At 40.8% G+C, this 15,456-nt stretch overlaps 1 protein-coding gene and 1 long non-coding RNA gene across 9 annotated transcripts in view; one reads left to right on the top strand and one right to left on the bottom strand.

The window, feature by feature from the left end:
- Window positions 1–3,701: 3,701 nt before the first annotated feature.
- The window catches only part of Txlnb (taxilin beta), a 49,445-nt gene continuing 37,690 nt past the window's right edge, over window positions 3,702–15,456 (bottom strand). The window contains exons 8-10 of the mRNA NM_138628.3: window positions 10,365–10,457; window positions 7,844–7,939; window positions 3,702–6,667 (exon numbers count right to left, since the gene is read on the bottom strand). Of these exons, the coding sequence (NP_619534.2) occupies window positions 5,885–6,667; window positions 7,844–7,939; window positions 10,365–10,457 (972 nt within the window). The 3' untranslated portion in view covers window positions 3,702–5,884. The remainder of the gene's footprint in view (window positions 6,668–7,843; window positions 7,940–10,364; window positions 10,458–15,456) is intronic.
- Gm20655 overlaps window positions 13,764–15,456 on the top strand; it is a 52,323-nt gene continuing 50,630 nt past the window's right edge. For all 8 annotated transcript variants that reach the window (XR_871470.3, XR_001779721.2, XR_380133.3 and 5 more), the window contains exon 1: window positions 13,764–13,911. This is a non-coding gene — a long non-coding RNA (predicted gene 20655). The remainder of the gene's footprint in view (window positions 13,912–15,456) is intronic.

Below are 15,456 nucleotides of genomic sequence, written 5' to 3'. Positions count from 1 at the left end.
GGGCACCCTCTTAGAGGCAAAGGGGAATGGTTATGGGGGGAGGAACTTTGTGAGGGGGGACAGGGACAGCATTTGAGATGTAAATACATAAATAAATTAAAAGAAAGAAATAATCCATGAATAAAGAGATCAAAAATATAACATATAATTTTTTTCTCAATATATTTTTATTAGATATTTTCTTTATATACATTTCAAATTTCAAATGCTATCCAAAAGTTCCCTATAAACTCCCCCTGCCCTGCTCCCCTACCTACCCACTCCCGCTTCTTGGACCTGGCGTTCCCCTGTACTAGGGCATATAAAATTTGCAATACCAAGGGGCCTCTCTTCCCAGTGATGGCTGACTAAGCCATCTTCTGATACATATGCAGCTAGAGACAAGAGCTCTTGGGGTACTGGTTAGTTCATGTTGTTGTTCCACCTATAGGGTTGCAGACCCCTTTAGCTCCTTGGGTGCTTTCTCTAGCTTCTCCATTGGGGGTCCTGTGTTCCATCTTAGAGATGACTGTTAGCATCCACTTCCGTATTTGCCAGGCACTGGCATAGCCTCATACGAGGCAGCTATAACAGGGTCCCTTCATCAAAATCTTGCTGGTATATGCAATAGTGTCTGGGTTTGGTGACTGATTATTGGATGAATCCCTGGGTGTGGTAGTCTCTGGATAGACCATCCTTTCGTCTTAGCTCCAAAGCTTGTCTCTGTAACTTCTTTCATGGGTATTTTGTTCCATATTCTAAGGAGGAACGAAGTAGCCACCTATTGGTCTTCCCTCTTCTTGATTTTCTTGTGTTTAATAACTCACTTAAAGAAATACAGGAGAACACTGCTAAAGAGAAGTCCTTAAAGAAATACAGGAAAACACAACCAAACAGGTGATGGAGTTGAACAAAACCATCCAAGACCTAAAAAGGGAAGTAGAAACAATAAAGAAAACCCAAAATGAGACAACACTAGAGATAGAAACCCTAGGAAAGAAATCAGGAACCATAGATGCGAGCATCAGCAACAGAATACAAGAGACGGAAGAGAGAATCTAAGGTGCAGAAGATTCCATAGAGAACATTGGCACAACAATCAAAGGAAATGCAAAATGCAAAAAGATCCTAACTCAAAACATCCAGGAAATCCAGGACACAATGAGAAGACCAAACCTACGGGTAATAGGAGTAGATGAGAATGAAGATTTTCAACTTAAAGGGCCAGCAAATATTTTCAACAAAATTATAGAAGAAAACTTCCCAAACCTAAAGAGATGCCCATGAACATACAAAAAGCCTACAGAACTCCAAATAGACTGGACCAGAAAAGAAATTCCTCCCGACACATAATAATCAGAACAACAAATGCACTAAATAAAGATAGAATATTAAAAGCAGTAAGGGAAAAAGGTCAAGTAACATATAAAGGCAGATCTATTAGAATTACACCAGATCTCTCACCAGAGACTATGAAAGCCAGAAGATCCTGGACAGATGTTATGCAGACCCTAAGAGAACACAAATGTCAGTCCAGGCTACTATACCCAGCAAAACTCTCAATTACCATAGATGGAGAAACCAAAGTATTCCATGATAAAACCAAATTCACACCATATCTTTCCACGAATCCAGCCCTTCAAAGCATATAATTCTTAGTACATAACCAAAGAGAAAAAAAAAAGATAATGGCATGGCATGGCATGCACCTGACCCCCACATAAATAAATAAATGTAATTTAATGAAGAGAACAGGGCTTATCTGCTCAGCAATGAAGAGGGATTATTTGCTGCATTGTGGCATGACTGAACCTACCAAAAGATGCTAGCTCAGGTCTCTTTTCCCTTATAGAAGCCACTAACATCATGATGAATGTCCTAGTCACAACTTCTAATATTTGTTTTTGCTCCTGTTGTTTTTCGAAACAGGGTTTCTCTGTTTAACAGTCTAGGCTGTTGCAACCTAACTCTGTAGACCAGGCTGACCTCAATCTCACAGGGATCTGCCTGTCTCTGCCTCCTGAGTTCTGGGATTAAAGGCATGGGCCACCACATCCTGCTACAACTTCTAATCTTAATTACTTTCTAAAGGCCCTACCTACAAACCCATGTGACTTTGGAGATTAAGCTTCTAGCAATTGTGCTTGCAGGAAATGATGTCAAGCTATGCATGTGGGCATCCTGTTTGGGCCTCTTCTTTCACAGTGGTTTTTGTTACAGCCTTATTGCTATGATCTCTCCCCCTCCCTCTACTCCTTAGCCCCTCCCCCTTCATAGCATGTATATGTATATCCTCAAAGGATTTATTACATATACATTTTATTTAGAAAGCCCAAACTCAACCAAAAATAGAATAATGCCATATTTTAATTAGGTATTCTTAAATCATGGGAAAATATAGCCCCCCCCCAAAAAAAAGGAATTAAAAAATCCCACACTTTGGTCTTCCTTCCTACTGAGCTTCAAGTGGTCTGTGATTTGTATCCTGGTTATTTGGAGCTTTTGGGCTAGTATCCACTTATCAGTGAGTGCATACCATGTGTGTTCTTTTGCAATTGTGTTAACTCACTCAGGATGATATTTTCTAGTTCTATCCATTTGTCAAAAATTTCATGAATTCATTGTTTTTAATTGCTAAGTAGTACTCAATTGTGTAAATGTACCATATTTTTTTTATACATTCCTCTTTTGAGGGACATCTGGGTTCTTTCCAGCTTCTGGTTACTATACAGGCTTCTATGAACATAGTGGAGAATGTGTTCTTATTGAATGTTGGAGCATCTTCTGGGTATATGCCCAGGAGTGGTATGGCTGGGTCCCCAGGTAATACTATGTCCAGTTTTCTGAGGAACCACCAAACTGATTTCCAGAGTGGTTGTACCAGCTTGCAATCCCACCAACAATGGAGGAGTGTTTCTCTTTCTCCATATCCTCACCAGCATCTGCTGTCACTTGAGTTTTTGATCGTTAAAATAGTTATTTGGTTCTCTGAAGTCTAACTTCTTGAGTTCTTTGTATATATTGGATATTAGCCCTGTATCAGATATAGGAGAACAAAATACTCACAGGAACAAATATGGAGATAATGTGTAGAGCAGAGACTGAAGGTAAGGTCACCCAGAGACTGTCCCACCTGGGGATTTATCCTGTATACAGTTACCAAACTCAGACATTATTATGGATGCCAAGAAGTGCATGCTGAAAGGAGCCTGATATGGCTGTCTCCTGAGAGGCCCTGCCATAGCCTTACAAATACAGAGGCAGATGTTAGCAGCCAACCATTGGACTGAGCATGGGGTCCCTAATAGAGGAGTTAGAGAAGGGACTGAAGGAGTTGAAGGGGTTTGCAACCCTATAGGAAGAACAACAATATCAACCAACCAGACCCCCCCCCCCCAGATCTCCCAGGGACTAAGCCATCAACAAAGGAGTCCACATGGTTCCAGCTGCATATGTAGCAGAGGTTGGCCTTGTCATGAATCAATGGGAGGAGAGGTCCTTGGTCTTATGAAGGCTCAATAGATGCCCCAGTATAGGGGAAATGAGAGCAGGGAGGTGGAGTGGGTGGGTGGATGGAGGAACACCCTCATAGAAGCAGTGGGAGAGAGGATGTGATAGATTGTTTCTGGGAGAGAGGGAAACCAGGAAAGGGGATAACATTTGAAATGTAAATAAAGAAAATATCCAATAAAAAATAATTTAAAAAACCTACTAGAAAACTTGGAAGAAATGCCTTTTTAATTGGTATAAACATTATGTTATTACATTTAGAAAGCAATAATTCCAGTGTTTCTAGAAAGACTTGGCATCTCTAAAAATAGTTATATGAACTTCATAAAAAGAGATATATTTTCTGCTTTCAGATCTTATGAGTTGTTATGATTAGTACAGCCAAGTTTGAACACAAGGAACTATAATAAAACATTCTTTTACTATTAAAATAATTCTCCCAAAGTCTATATTAAAGCTTTACAGATTTCAGGGAAGGTGTAGTCTGTGAAACTGTGCCAAAGGTACACACAGTTGTGAGTGATATGTTGCTGTGAAACCCTCTTGGATGAAAATAATAAACTTTGGATATGAGAACACTTAATTTATTGGATGTCAGTGCCTCCTGCCTGTTTGTCTTCCTAAGCTCTTGGATTGAGACCTAACTGTGATGATCCTACTCTGTTCTTTGAAGCTCAGCTCCTGTAAACAGAGAGAAGGGATTAGTGTAGTGAATATTTGGCTTTGAGTTAATTGAATGTCTAATTTCCAGTGGTGTTGAACTTGGCTGGATACCCGTGTGGTTATAATATGCAAAGCCTCTGAAAACACATGGGTTCTCAAATAATGGCATGCTTTTTCCCCTGATTTTTTCCCCAAATGGTATTTTTGTTCTTTCCCTTACTGTCTACTTCAAATAAATTTTATACAGTTTTATAATTCCTTCAACATATGGCTACTGCCTCCCAGCTCCTCGTGTGCATTGGCAAGCAGCCACGTGCACCACTGAAGAGTGATTTCCTGGATGAGTTTTCAAGAATCCTCCTTTATCCACATTTCTACCTGTGTTCAACTTCTTAACATAGAGTTAGATTAGACCGTCCTCTCTTTATGCACCTTCTGTCTCCCTCCTTCCCACCTCTCCCTGTTCTGTTAGTACAGTTTTCTTTGAGCCTAGGCAGAGCATTTTATGCTGCCAGTGTTATTAGAGGTTTTTGCGAACAATGAGAGTATAAAACTTGTTTGGGTAATCCCAAGTGCTTCTTGCTTTTGACATCTATGGAGTCCTTGCCTGTTATTTTTGAATTATGAGTAGGAGGCCCCCCCCCCCTTTTAAAAATTTTGTACTTCTGCCTGTTCAAAAATTCTTAGAGCAGAAAATGTGTTAGCTTTGTAAGCCTTGTTACTCCTATTGAGAGCTCGTATGTATTTCCGTTTTGGAAAAATACATTTTACTTAACATTAATTGAGATGTGGGCCAGGCACACACATTGACGCAAAGGAGGAAATTTGGAAGGAATAGATGCTTTGAGATAAAGACAATGTCAGAGACAACAAAAAGTGTTTTCTTGAGATATCAGTAGTCAAAGAGGCTGAGACCTCTAAGCTGAGGATACTCAACCTCTCAAATCTTACTTAGGTGCTTTCTCTATTTCCAACCACCTTCTCACAGGTAGCCAGGAGGCGGCTGCCTCAACCCAGGAGGTGATGCTGGGAAGTTGGGAGGAAGTTGGCTGAGAAGATCAGAAGCACCTGTTTGTGTTTTTTCCCCTTTCTGTTAAAAGCCTCTTGTGGTCCTCTTTGTGTCCAGGCATTGTAGCACATGTGCTATTTCTGATCCATAGAGCTTTAATCTACTGTAGTCCAGAGTGTAAGTAAGATAGAAAAATTTTTACAAGCATATCTTGCAATAGAGAAAAATCTGTTAGGAGCAAAATATACTTGTGTGATGACTTTATATGCACGTATGAAAATACATGTGTATGTGTATACATAAATGTATTTATGTGTATTGTGTATACACATAAGTACACTGTATATTATGCTATTTAAATGGAACCTGGATATCCATTATAGATCTTATTGGGTTATTTGTGGAAATAAATGTAATATTTCAGTGTATTTATTTGTTATAGTGGGAGTCCTTAAATACAAAATCTTACTGCTAACAAACTGGATTAAGGCACCAATGTAATGGGAAAGTAATGTATATTTGCTATTGATGTGTTTGGCTGCCAAATCACAGAGAATTTCCATATTAGTTATAAATTGCAAACAGCAGCAAAGACTGGAAGTGTTCTGTACAACTTTAAAAATGTCTTGACTCTAACTCTTCCTAGTCCTAGAAGTTTCTTTCACAGACTTTCTTCTGTGAGGAAGATGCAGTCAGGTGAGCAGCCAGAAGAATCAACAAGGCTTAGTCTACTCCATTCAGACAAGCATCGGGCTCTCTGGGGAGTCCAGTGGAAGGGCCTACGGGGATGTCTGTGACTTCTGGTGGGGGCTGCTCCCTAGACTCACAGCCGGGCACCACAGCAGAATCTCCCTCACTCTCTGGAGATGGTGAAATATCATATTTTGCCTCTACTACAGATAGGGAGCCCTGGGCTGGGGACAGTGGGGCCTGACCAGAAGTGTTTGCCTCTGGTTTATGGGGCTTCGGACCCGGGGTATTTTCTGCAGGGAGACCCTGACTTTGTAGCTCTGCCTCTGCAGGGGTACAGGAGGCTGTAGGGGCAGGTGTGGCCTCACAGACGCCCTCCGCCACAGCCTGAGCACCTACAGGGGGCCGAGGACTCCCTGAATCAGCGGGAAGGCTGGGATGGTTTAAACGGGCTGTTTCGGGGTGCTGGTGGGTGACATCACTTCCACTTTGAGGACCATTCACTGCCAGCTGTCTTTCCGTTGGTTGGTCTGGGGTGAACTCTGGATGATGAAGGATGGTAAAAGCTGTGGCCAGGTTTTCCACAGCTTTTTGAAAACTGTTGGCTTCCTCTGCGTCCACCTCTTCATTTTCAGAGACGCTTGGCTCTGGCTCTTCCTCAGAGGTGCGCTGAACCTGGTCTTCCTTTTCGGACATTTTTGCTTCTCTGATTTTCTTGTAGAGTTCCTTTCTCTCCTCTTGTAAAGCACGACACAGGTTCTCCAGCCTTTGGATTTTCATCACGAAACACTCGTATTCTTTAGCTCGCAGGGCTTTCTGTGACATAAATGCACACACACACACACACACACACACACACACACACGACATGAGCAGTGAATTTCTCACGATGCTGTCCAGAAACAAAACTAGAATTTGCCTACTACGTTTGAACAAACATTTCGGGACATCTCTTTGTTTTTCTGATGTTTTGATTATTAGACTAAAAGACTTTTAATTACTATTGCCTGTTCTTTGGGAAATAAACCTATTAAGACTTCTTTCTACTCCAATAAACACCTTAACCTACACGAATCTTCTGTTCCTTAAAAACTGGAGGGTATAGGCAACATCTTCTGTGAAATAAGTAAGATGGCCTGGGCTTCACTCTCAGCGGGGTGTTGTGTATTCTAGGAAATATGTCTTCTTGCTAGAACTGCTATATGCTAATTCCAGCAGCCATCTGATGAGTGTTGATGAGTCATACATACATCTTGGGAACTGGTTGCAACTTGGAATGAATCTCTAAAGTGGTAATTATAACCACAGAAACGCACCACATACCAGTTCATGATGTTGGCTGCTTAAACCGTTCAGTTCTCCTTTTCTCTGGTAACAGTGGTGTGAGAGTGAGCAGAGAACTGCTCCTAATCATCTCACTACTGATTCCCACCCTGGCTACCCTGGATCTGTAAGACCCTCTTTACTTGTTACCATGAAGGGATCTTCACTTGTAGGTCCTGCCACTCAAATTGGACCTCATAAACCTTTGCCTTTAGAGTTGTAAAGCCTGTAGGCCCTGGCAGAACATCAGCTACCAAATACCTGTTGGAGGAGGTTTTAAAAAGATTTCTTCATATCTGTCTGTAAAATACCCTAAATGTGCTGGCATCTTCTATCAGCACAGTGAAACCAATGCATTAAGTGCACTTGCTGGGTGCCAAACAGTAGAAGTTCAAGATCAAGTAAGACCTTCATCAAAACCTTTCTAGGCCAGCAGGCATAGTGCCATTCTGGGGTCAGTTTTCTACCTAACAATTCTGTGACTAAGGTTTACAAAGATCTCTGACTCCTCCTTAGATTTCTCAGTGACTCTTGATCTTATTCCTGATCTTATATTTTAATCTGTTACGTCTCCCTTGAAATTCAGCCTATTTTCCAAACGTAATCACTTGTACTATTAGGTTCTGATGATTACTTTTGACAGGGTTGGGGAAGGAAGAGCGTCCTCACCTCTTCGATCATGTCCAACAGGGCTTTGTTACAATTCTCAAATCGGGCTTTCCACGTGGCGGTGTCCTTCTCCAGCTTCTTCATTTTCTTAGTTGTCTACAGAAATTAGAGTGTTTTAGTGATAATCCTGAGGCACTAAGGAAGCAATTAGCTCCACACGTGACACCAAGGGCAATCTCTTGTTACCAGCTGCTGAAGCAAACAAATGTTCAATGTCAACAACGAAGACTGAGGAAGAGGAACGATTTCTTCCCGAGTCCTCTGGATTGGTGACGAACGAACTTGTTTGCACCGGAGCCAAGTCAGGGAGAAGGAGCTACATAGGAGCACATTGTGTTGTTCTTGACTTTTCTTTCATTTAAAATAATAAAAACGAATCCTTACTGAGACTCGTAAATAAGCTTGCAATTTAGGTAATTTACTTTATCAAATAGAAGGATATCATCGTGAGAGAGCTGACATTGCTTTTGGGAATTAAGCTGCAGATAATTTGTGTGCACACGAAAGCGGCTTGGCACCTTTTCTTTGCTCATGTTTGTAGGGTGAGGGTGAGCTCACGGAAGGTGATGGTTATACATTCATGTCATCTCTGAAACAGCCCCGCGAGAAAAGCTCCGTTTTCATCCCTATTTTATAAATCATAAAACTGAGGGTCAAGAACACGTGTTAATATCTAAGTTGATTTACCAAAGAGTCAGGCTAGAGATATCTCATTTTCTACCAAAATAGTGCCTCTTAGTCACCAGGCCCTCGCACGAATGTGGGTTACATTCATACTCTGTTTTGAGTAGAAGATTAATGGATATTATTTATTGTAGAATCTCTTCTCTTATTGTGTAAATTGAAGGGTAAGACTCTTAGTCAGCTATTATGTCCTTTCATGAGCCACACCTAGGTACTTGCTTCTTTTTTATTTTTTATTTCAGGTATTTTGAGGCAAAGTTTCGTTCTGTAGCCCTGGCCAGCCGGAGCTTGCTATGTGGACCAGGCTGTCCTGGAACCCACAGAGGTCTGCTTGCCTCTGCTTCCTGAGTGCCAGGATTAAAGGCCTGGGCCTCCTCCATGTCTGCCTATGTGCTTGTTTCTTGAGCAAAGCTCTCTGAGGTGCACACCAAGGCCAGAGGCTGAGCCCAGACTTTCATTTCTTGCTCTAAAAGGAGTTAGATGGGCGGGGCCTTGAATAGATTTGTTTGTTTGTTTGTTTAAATAACATGTAGCTTTGTAAAGTTTAAGAGGTTAATGTTAATAATTTTATACAAGATATAGGACTATATTCAGAATTACACAAACATGCATCCCAGTTTATTGTTGTTGTTTATCAACAATGGAATTCTTGGGCTCACCAGCATCTGTAAACAAATTTCAGATGAAGAACACTTGACTTAATATCCCAGTCTCAATTTTGAGATAAAATTCAAAAAATAACAATTCAGAACCAAGAAAACGAACTTAACAAATATTAGTGTAAAAGTTACATTGTCTCACTAAAATATAATTTGAAAGATGCTTCTTACACTTATAATTAATGCCAGTGCCTGTTCAGAAACACAATATGCATGTGTGTGTGTGTGTGTGTGTGTGCGTGCGCGTGTGCACGCACGTGCACGTGCATAGATGTGCACGTGGACATGTCTATGCTGTGCTGTACTTATGGAAGTCAGAAGACAACATTTAGGAGTCTTTGTCTACCTTGTTTTGAGGCAGGGTCCCTTTCAGCCCATCAGTGGGCTTCCTATGCTAGGCCACTGGCCCAGGAGCTCCCAGACTATTCTACCACTTCTTCCCATGTCGCCAGAGGAGTTCTAAGAGCACAGATGTGCCCCATCCTCATGCAGCCTTTCACAGGGCTCCAGGGATCTCAGCTCAGGTCCTCAGGGCCGCTGGGGTAAGTCCTCTTACCCTCTGCCATAGAGGCAGAATGTTGATGCTGATTTTCTACTAGGAAGATACTGGACTGAATAAAATGTTAACGTTATGTCTGTTGATATTATTTGTACCTTTTATTTATGAAAGACCAGCAAAACTTTTAATGCGTTAATTTATTTGAACTTCAGAGTTTTGTGAGTTATGAGAAAATGATCAGTTTATAGATAAGAAAAATAAAACCTGAGAGAGGTACATAAATGACCCAGGAGTCCTTGGTGGATAGTTACAAACGCAGAATTTGAGCTTACTCTTCTGTCTTCGTATGCAGGGCTCCATCAATTGTATTGCATGAGAAGGAGTCTATCAACTCTAATGTTATATTTTTTGGTTTAAATGTTTTTTTTTAAACCAGAGAAAAATTAGGCTAGCTATCAAGAAAAAGATATTGTTCGTCTTAGTGAAAATGTATCCTAGTATTTTGAGGCCATTGATCAGATCTATTTACTGGAAACTTTTAAAAAAAGACAAAATTCCACTGAAGGTCTCATTCCTGCATTATGAAATGCACTGGAGTATCTTAGCCAGAGAAAAATGCATGCAAAGGCTTGCTTGTCAAAACAAAAACGGTCAGTATTCATGGATAGGAAATACTCACCTTATCCATTTCCTGCTTGAAAGTGGCAAACACTTCATTGCTTTTTGTCAGTGTACTCTGGAACTCCTCAAACCTTCCTGAGTAGAGAGTGAGCTGTAAACAGAGGAGAAAGTACATCTATTTTGGGGCTGCTTTCAGATTGCTTCCAGAAAAAACAAAACAAAACCCAAGTCACTGTTCATTATTTGAGAAGGAAAATGAATTAAAGATATTGTTAGTACAGGATTACTCACATGTTTAGCTATTTTATATACTACCAGGTCAGCCTAGGTTGGTGAGCATGATTAAAATTCTTCATTTAAAGAAATTATGTCTGTCTGTCTGTCTGTCTTCTATAGCTCTCCACCTTACCATTCGAAAGAAGGTCTCTCGGTGAACATAAAACTTGACGTTCCAGCTGCAGTGGCTGGCCAGTAAACTCCAGGAATCTGCCTGTCTCTTTCTGGCCCTTTGTGCTACAGTTAAAGGCATGTGTCACGCACGACACCTGTCTTTTACCTGGGTGCTAGGAATTCAAACTGAGGTTCTCAGGCCCTCAGGCTTTTAAGGCATACACTATGCTCATCCAACCATGTTTGTACCCCAACATGTTTCCTGTTTCTTTTCTTCCTTCTCCTCCCCCGCCTCTAGGAATCTCATACATGTATCTAATGTGTTCTGATCAAATCCACTGCCATTCCCTCTCCTCCAGTTTCTCTCTTATTTCTTTCCACAGCTTTTCTCTTTAAACTTCCTCTGCTCTGTCTTTTCTTAAGAACCTCTTGGGTCCACTTAGTGTTGCCTAAAATGTTTTTAAAGGAAAATAAAATTATAAAACATACAATTACACCTTTATTATATCATACTTTTTAATAATTATTTATTGGTCACTGAACATATATGTGTACACCACTTATATAAAGATATTTCTTTAATACGTGGGTCCTGCTTTTGAGGGACTTGAACACCTAATGGGGAGAGAAACGCAATGACCACTTGATTATGAGATAATTAGTACTGATTACTAAGTCAGAACCTTACTTGCCTTGGATTTTCTCTGTAATCAATGTTTACAACCTAAGCTAATGAATAGCTGTAATCTTAAATTATGCCTCTGACCCAAAAGTAATGCACGTGTGTTTGTACACGTATTATGACACACATTTGCTGAAAACAGCAAATAGAGCTCAAAGGCAATCTTATAAATATCTCCCATAAATGTTGAAAGAGGAATTCAGATAGTGCTTGATAGTGTTTGCTAGTTTGTCATCTGACTCTGTTGGGGTCAGTTGGAGTCAGTGACTTAATCCCTTGTAAAACTCTGCTAAAGATTTCCTTAAAGTCCTCTATTCCTTCTCCCCATGGAAGGCTTTCTGTGCGGTTCGATAAAGACAATGTCAAGCTCTTTATTAGAGACAGACACAGACACCCTGGCAGATTAGTAAGACTGTCTTCCTATTCAGGCTCACAACAGACAAACCATGACAGGACACATTGGGCGAGTGCAGTGGAGAATTCAAATCTGAGCTTATTGGGCTGGGGTGATAGTTCAGAGCCTAAAGGCTTAGCATCCCAACCAAACCGTCCAATCTGGCCTCAGTCTTGGTTCAGAATAGCAAGGGGAATTGCTTTGATTTCTTTCCTCCATGTGACACTAGTCCAGCATTATTATTAACTCTGAATTTATTATTCATGTGTCCAAACCAATGCACTTAGAGACAGTAGTAAAACAAATATTTTAAATATATGTATCATGTTCTCTCTCTCTCTCTCCCTCTCTCTCTCTCAAACTCAGGTTGGCATACTTGTGCCAAGAATTGGGTATTGTTTTATCATCTCCTTTATTTTTACTAGATTATTCCCATTGACCATTTTTTGTTTTGCTATGTTTAAAAGTAAGATATGTTAAAATACACATAAAATTAACCTCCCCTCCCATTTGAAGTATACAGATCAGTACTACTATACCTACATTAGTGTACAATCTCTAGAATGCTTTTATGTTGCAAAATAGAAATGCTGTGCTCATTAAACAACTCCACATGCAACAAACAGCTTCCCAGGTCCTCCCTCCCTCAAGTGGTCGGGTTTTAAAACTCCTTTTTTTCTTCCTGTTAGACATAGACAGTACAATTTGTATGGTTTATCCCTTACTTAGGTAACCATTGTCCACGTTATCTTACTCTAACTGAAATTCTGTACTTCTCATTTTATTAGTGTGTATTTATACTATAGAGTTGGCCTCTGATTAGCATTCTGACTCAGTGCATGTTTGATTTGACAGGGGCTAGTCCCTCTTTCATTTTGGGACTGCAGAAAACATAGAAAGACTATCCAGAAGTCATGCACAGTAGTTTTCCTGCCAGGGACAGAAATGGAAACAAACCACTCAATGGTTAAAAGTAAACCATCTGTAAACTGCTGTCATCTATCACCTTGAAATGGGTCTAAATGCTCACTTTTTGTTTTTGCTTCTAGTTGCTTGTATTTGGAGGTTCATGCATGTCATGTGGGTGTGTGGTGGGCAGAGTATAGCTTTCTATAGTTGTAAGTCAGTTCTTTCTACCATATGGGATCCGGGGAATCACCAAGCTTGGCAGCAAGTGCCTATACTCACTGAGCCATATCAGGTGGGTCCTCATACATTGGGTCCCAACTGACCACTAAGTCCTGATTGGAATAGGAGGCAGAAGGAACTGTGTCTAGAAATTGTCTTAATAAGACTGTGGGACTTGATGTGGAGGTAAGGCCTGTTCCCAAAGTCCTTTCGGAGGGCTCCCCTTCATCAAAAGATAAGAAGGTGATATCTGAGTCTAGCGACTATGATCATACTTTTAAAACAATTTACACCCTGAGAAGTGTTTTGTGTCTGTGCTGTCAGAGACGGCTGACGTACCATGTTTGCCACTGTCCTCATCCTTCCTGATCTTGTGGCAATCGGTTAGTCATGACAGTTGTATCTCAACTGATTGTCTATGACAGCTGCTCTACTGCCTCAGTTTATAGAACTGAAAGCCAAACCCTGCTTTCCTAGTGAGAAACACATTCCCAAGTCACTATGTTTTATGTTTAAAAGTGACTTCAGCATAGGACAGCAGTCTCAACCTGTTGGTCATGACCCCCTTGGGGAATCACATATCAGAGATCTACATTATAATTCATAACACTAACATAATTACAGGTATGAAATAGCAATGAGATACTTTCACAGCTGGAGGTCATCACAACATAAAGAACTGTATTAAAAGTTCTCAATATCAAGAAGGTTGAGAACCACCGTTCTAGGAAAACATGCAGACTGCCCGTGGCATTTTTCTTACTCTAATCTTAGAAATTAGTATCAAGGCCTTAACTTCCTGCTGTTCCTACCCCTTTAAGGGCAATTAGAAACAAAGGAAGGATATGAGTAAAATTCCGTTTTCAAATGTTGGACAGGGTCGCACCTCTCAGTGTGAAGAGCTGGTACTCTGATCTTAGTACCTGAAATACCTAACTCATTCCAGGATCAGGGGGCGAGCAGAGAAGCAGGAGCACCCTGTAAATACTTCTGGAATTGAAATGGGCAGAGGTGAGAAACTGGATCACATTTGTTCGTTTTTATTTTCTTCACTTTTAAGCTCCAAGATCCTTGGTTCTATGAGATGGTTCAGTCTATAAAATGCTTGCTATGCCAACATGAGGATCTGACTTTAGATCCAGTGCACCCATATTCAAAAAGTGAGGCATAGCAATGTGCTTCTGTGATCCAAGCACCAGATGAACGGGAAACAGGAGGATCCTGGGTGGGGCTTGCTGGTCAGCTAGTCTGGTTGAGTTACTGAGTCCGGATTTATTTGGAAACAGGTCTCAACAATAAGTGGGCGGTGAGTGAGAAAGATACTTTTGGCCTCCAAATGCACATGAGCAAATGTGTACACTTACACACACATGGACATGGAAAAGCGACATAGACACACTCTGGACTCCAATGGAGGCTGCGTAAATCATTCTCTAGGCTAGAATCTAATATTAATCTACTCTTTCAACGTCATTATCTTCACTTAGCTAAATGATTAATGAAGTAGACAATGTGAATAATGCCTAGTGCCAAGTAGTGCCCTTTGCTTCTCTCGGGCTTTGTGTTGTTAGTGAGCAGACAGCCCAGAAGCTCTGGTTTGTTTCTCTGGGCTTTCTCTATTCCTAGACAGTAGAATCACAACTCTTTCCTACTGTGCACAGGATAGCTGCTGTGGGCCATGGCTTGCTGCTTCTGACACCATGATATGATGGTTTCTGAAGCTGACTCAAAAGTTGGCCCTGAGTTTGTACCTCTGAACTCTGTGAAAATCTAGAAACATTACATTTTAGACCTCTATCTAATTAGTTTGAAAACTTGTTTGAATGTTCTCAAAGGAGAGATTATATCTGGGAGCACAATTTTCCATTGCAGTCTCTGTACACATTGCATAAATATGCTTTAGAATGGTTAATCTGTGACAAGTTCATCTGTATGTATGCTTGCTATAATTTCTTATTTTAAGTTTATTCTTTTTTTGTATAGAATAGAGTTCATTCAGGGCATGAGAAGGGGAGTTGAGGAAGTAGAGACAGAGAAAGGCAGAGAGAGAGAGAGAGAGAGAGAGAGAGAGAGAGAGAGAGAGAGAGAGAGAGAAGAGGAGTAGAGGCTGGCCATGAGGGAGGGGGAGGGGAATGAGAGAGGGGGGTAAAAAGCAAAAGGACAGAGCAAGAGCAAGAGATCAGGAGCTTAAGTTTATTCTTGATGTATTTTACAGTATTTAAAAAGTATTTACTGAACTTATTCATTCAATAAGTATGTACCTCTTTTTTTTTTTTTACAGTAAATAAGATTTTATAATCAGCACATAAACACAGTGTTAATGCTGCCTGATGTGGACAGCTTCTGATGTCCTTGCTTTCTAGTAGTTTCCTCTGTGAACTCACCATCCCTTTAGGGCTTGGGCATTCCTCCCAACAGTGGGGCCAGAGTCCCTCTGTGGCCTACGACAGAGAATGTTTCCATGGAGGGCCAGAGCCCGATGTCAATAGGGAAGATAGATAGGCCTGGCTTTTGCATACAGCCAGTTGTGGCAGGGGACTATATTTTTGAGCCTGA

The sequence above is a fragment of the Mus musculus genome, chromosome 10 (assembly GCF_000001635.26).
Source record: "Mus musculus strain C57BL/6J chromosome 10, GRCm38.p6 C57BL/6J".
Taxonomy (NCBI): domain Eukaryota; kingdom Metazoa; phylum Chordata; class Mammalia; order Rodentia; family Muridae; genus Mus; species Mus musculus.
Note: the sequence above shows the minus strand (reverse complement) of the source record. Positions and strands in the feature narration are given on the sequence as shown.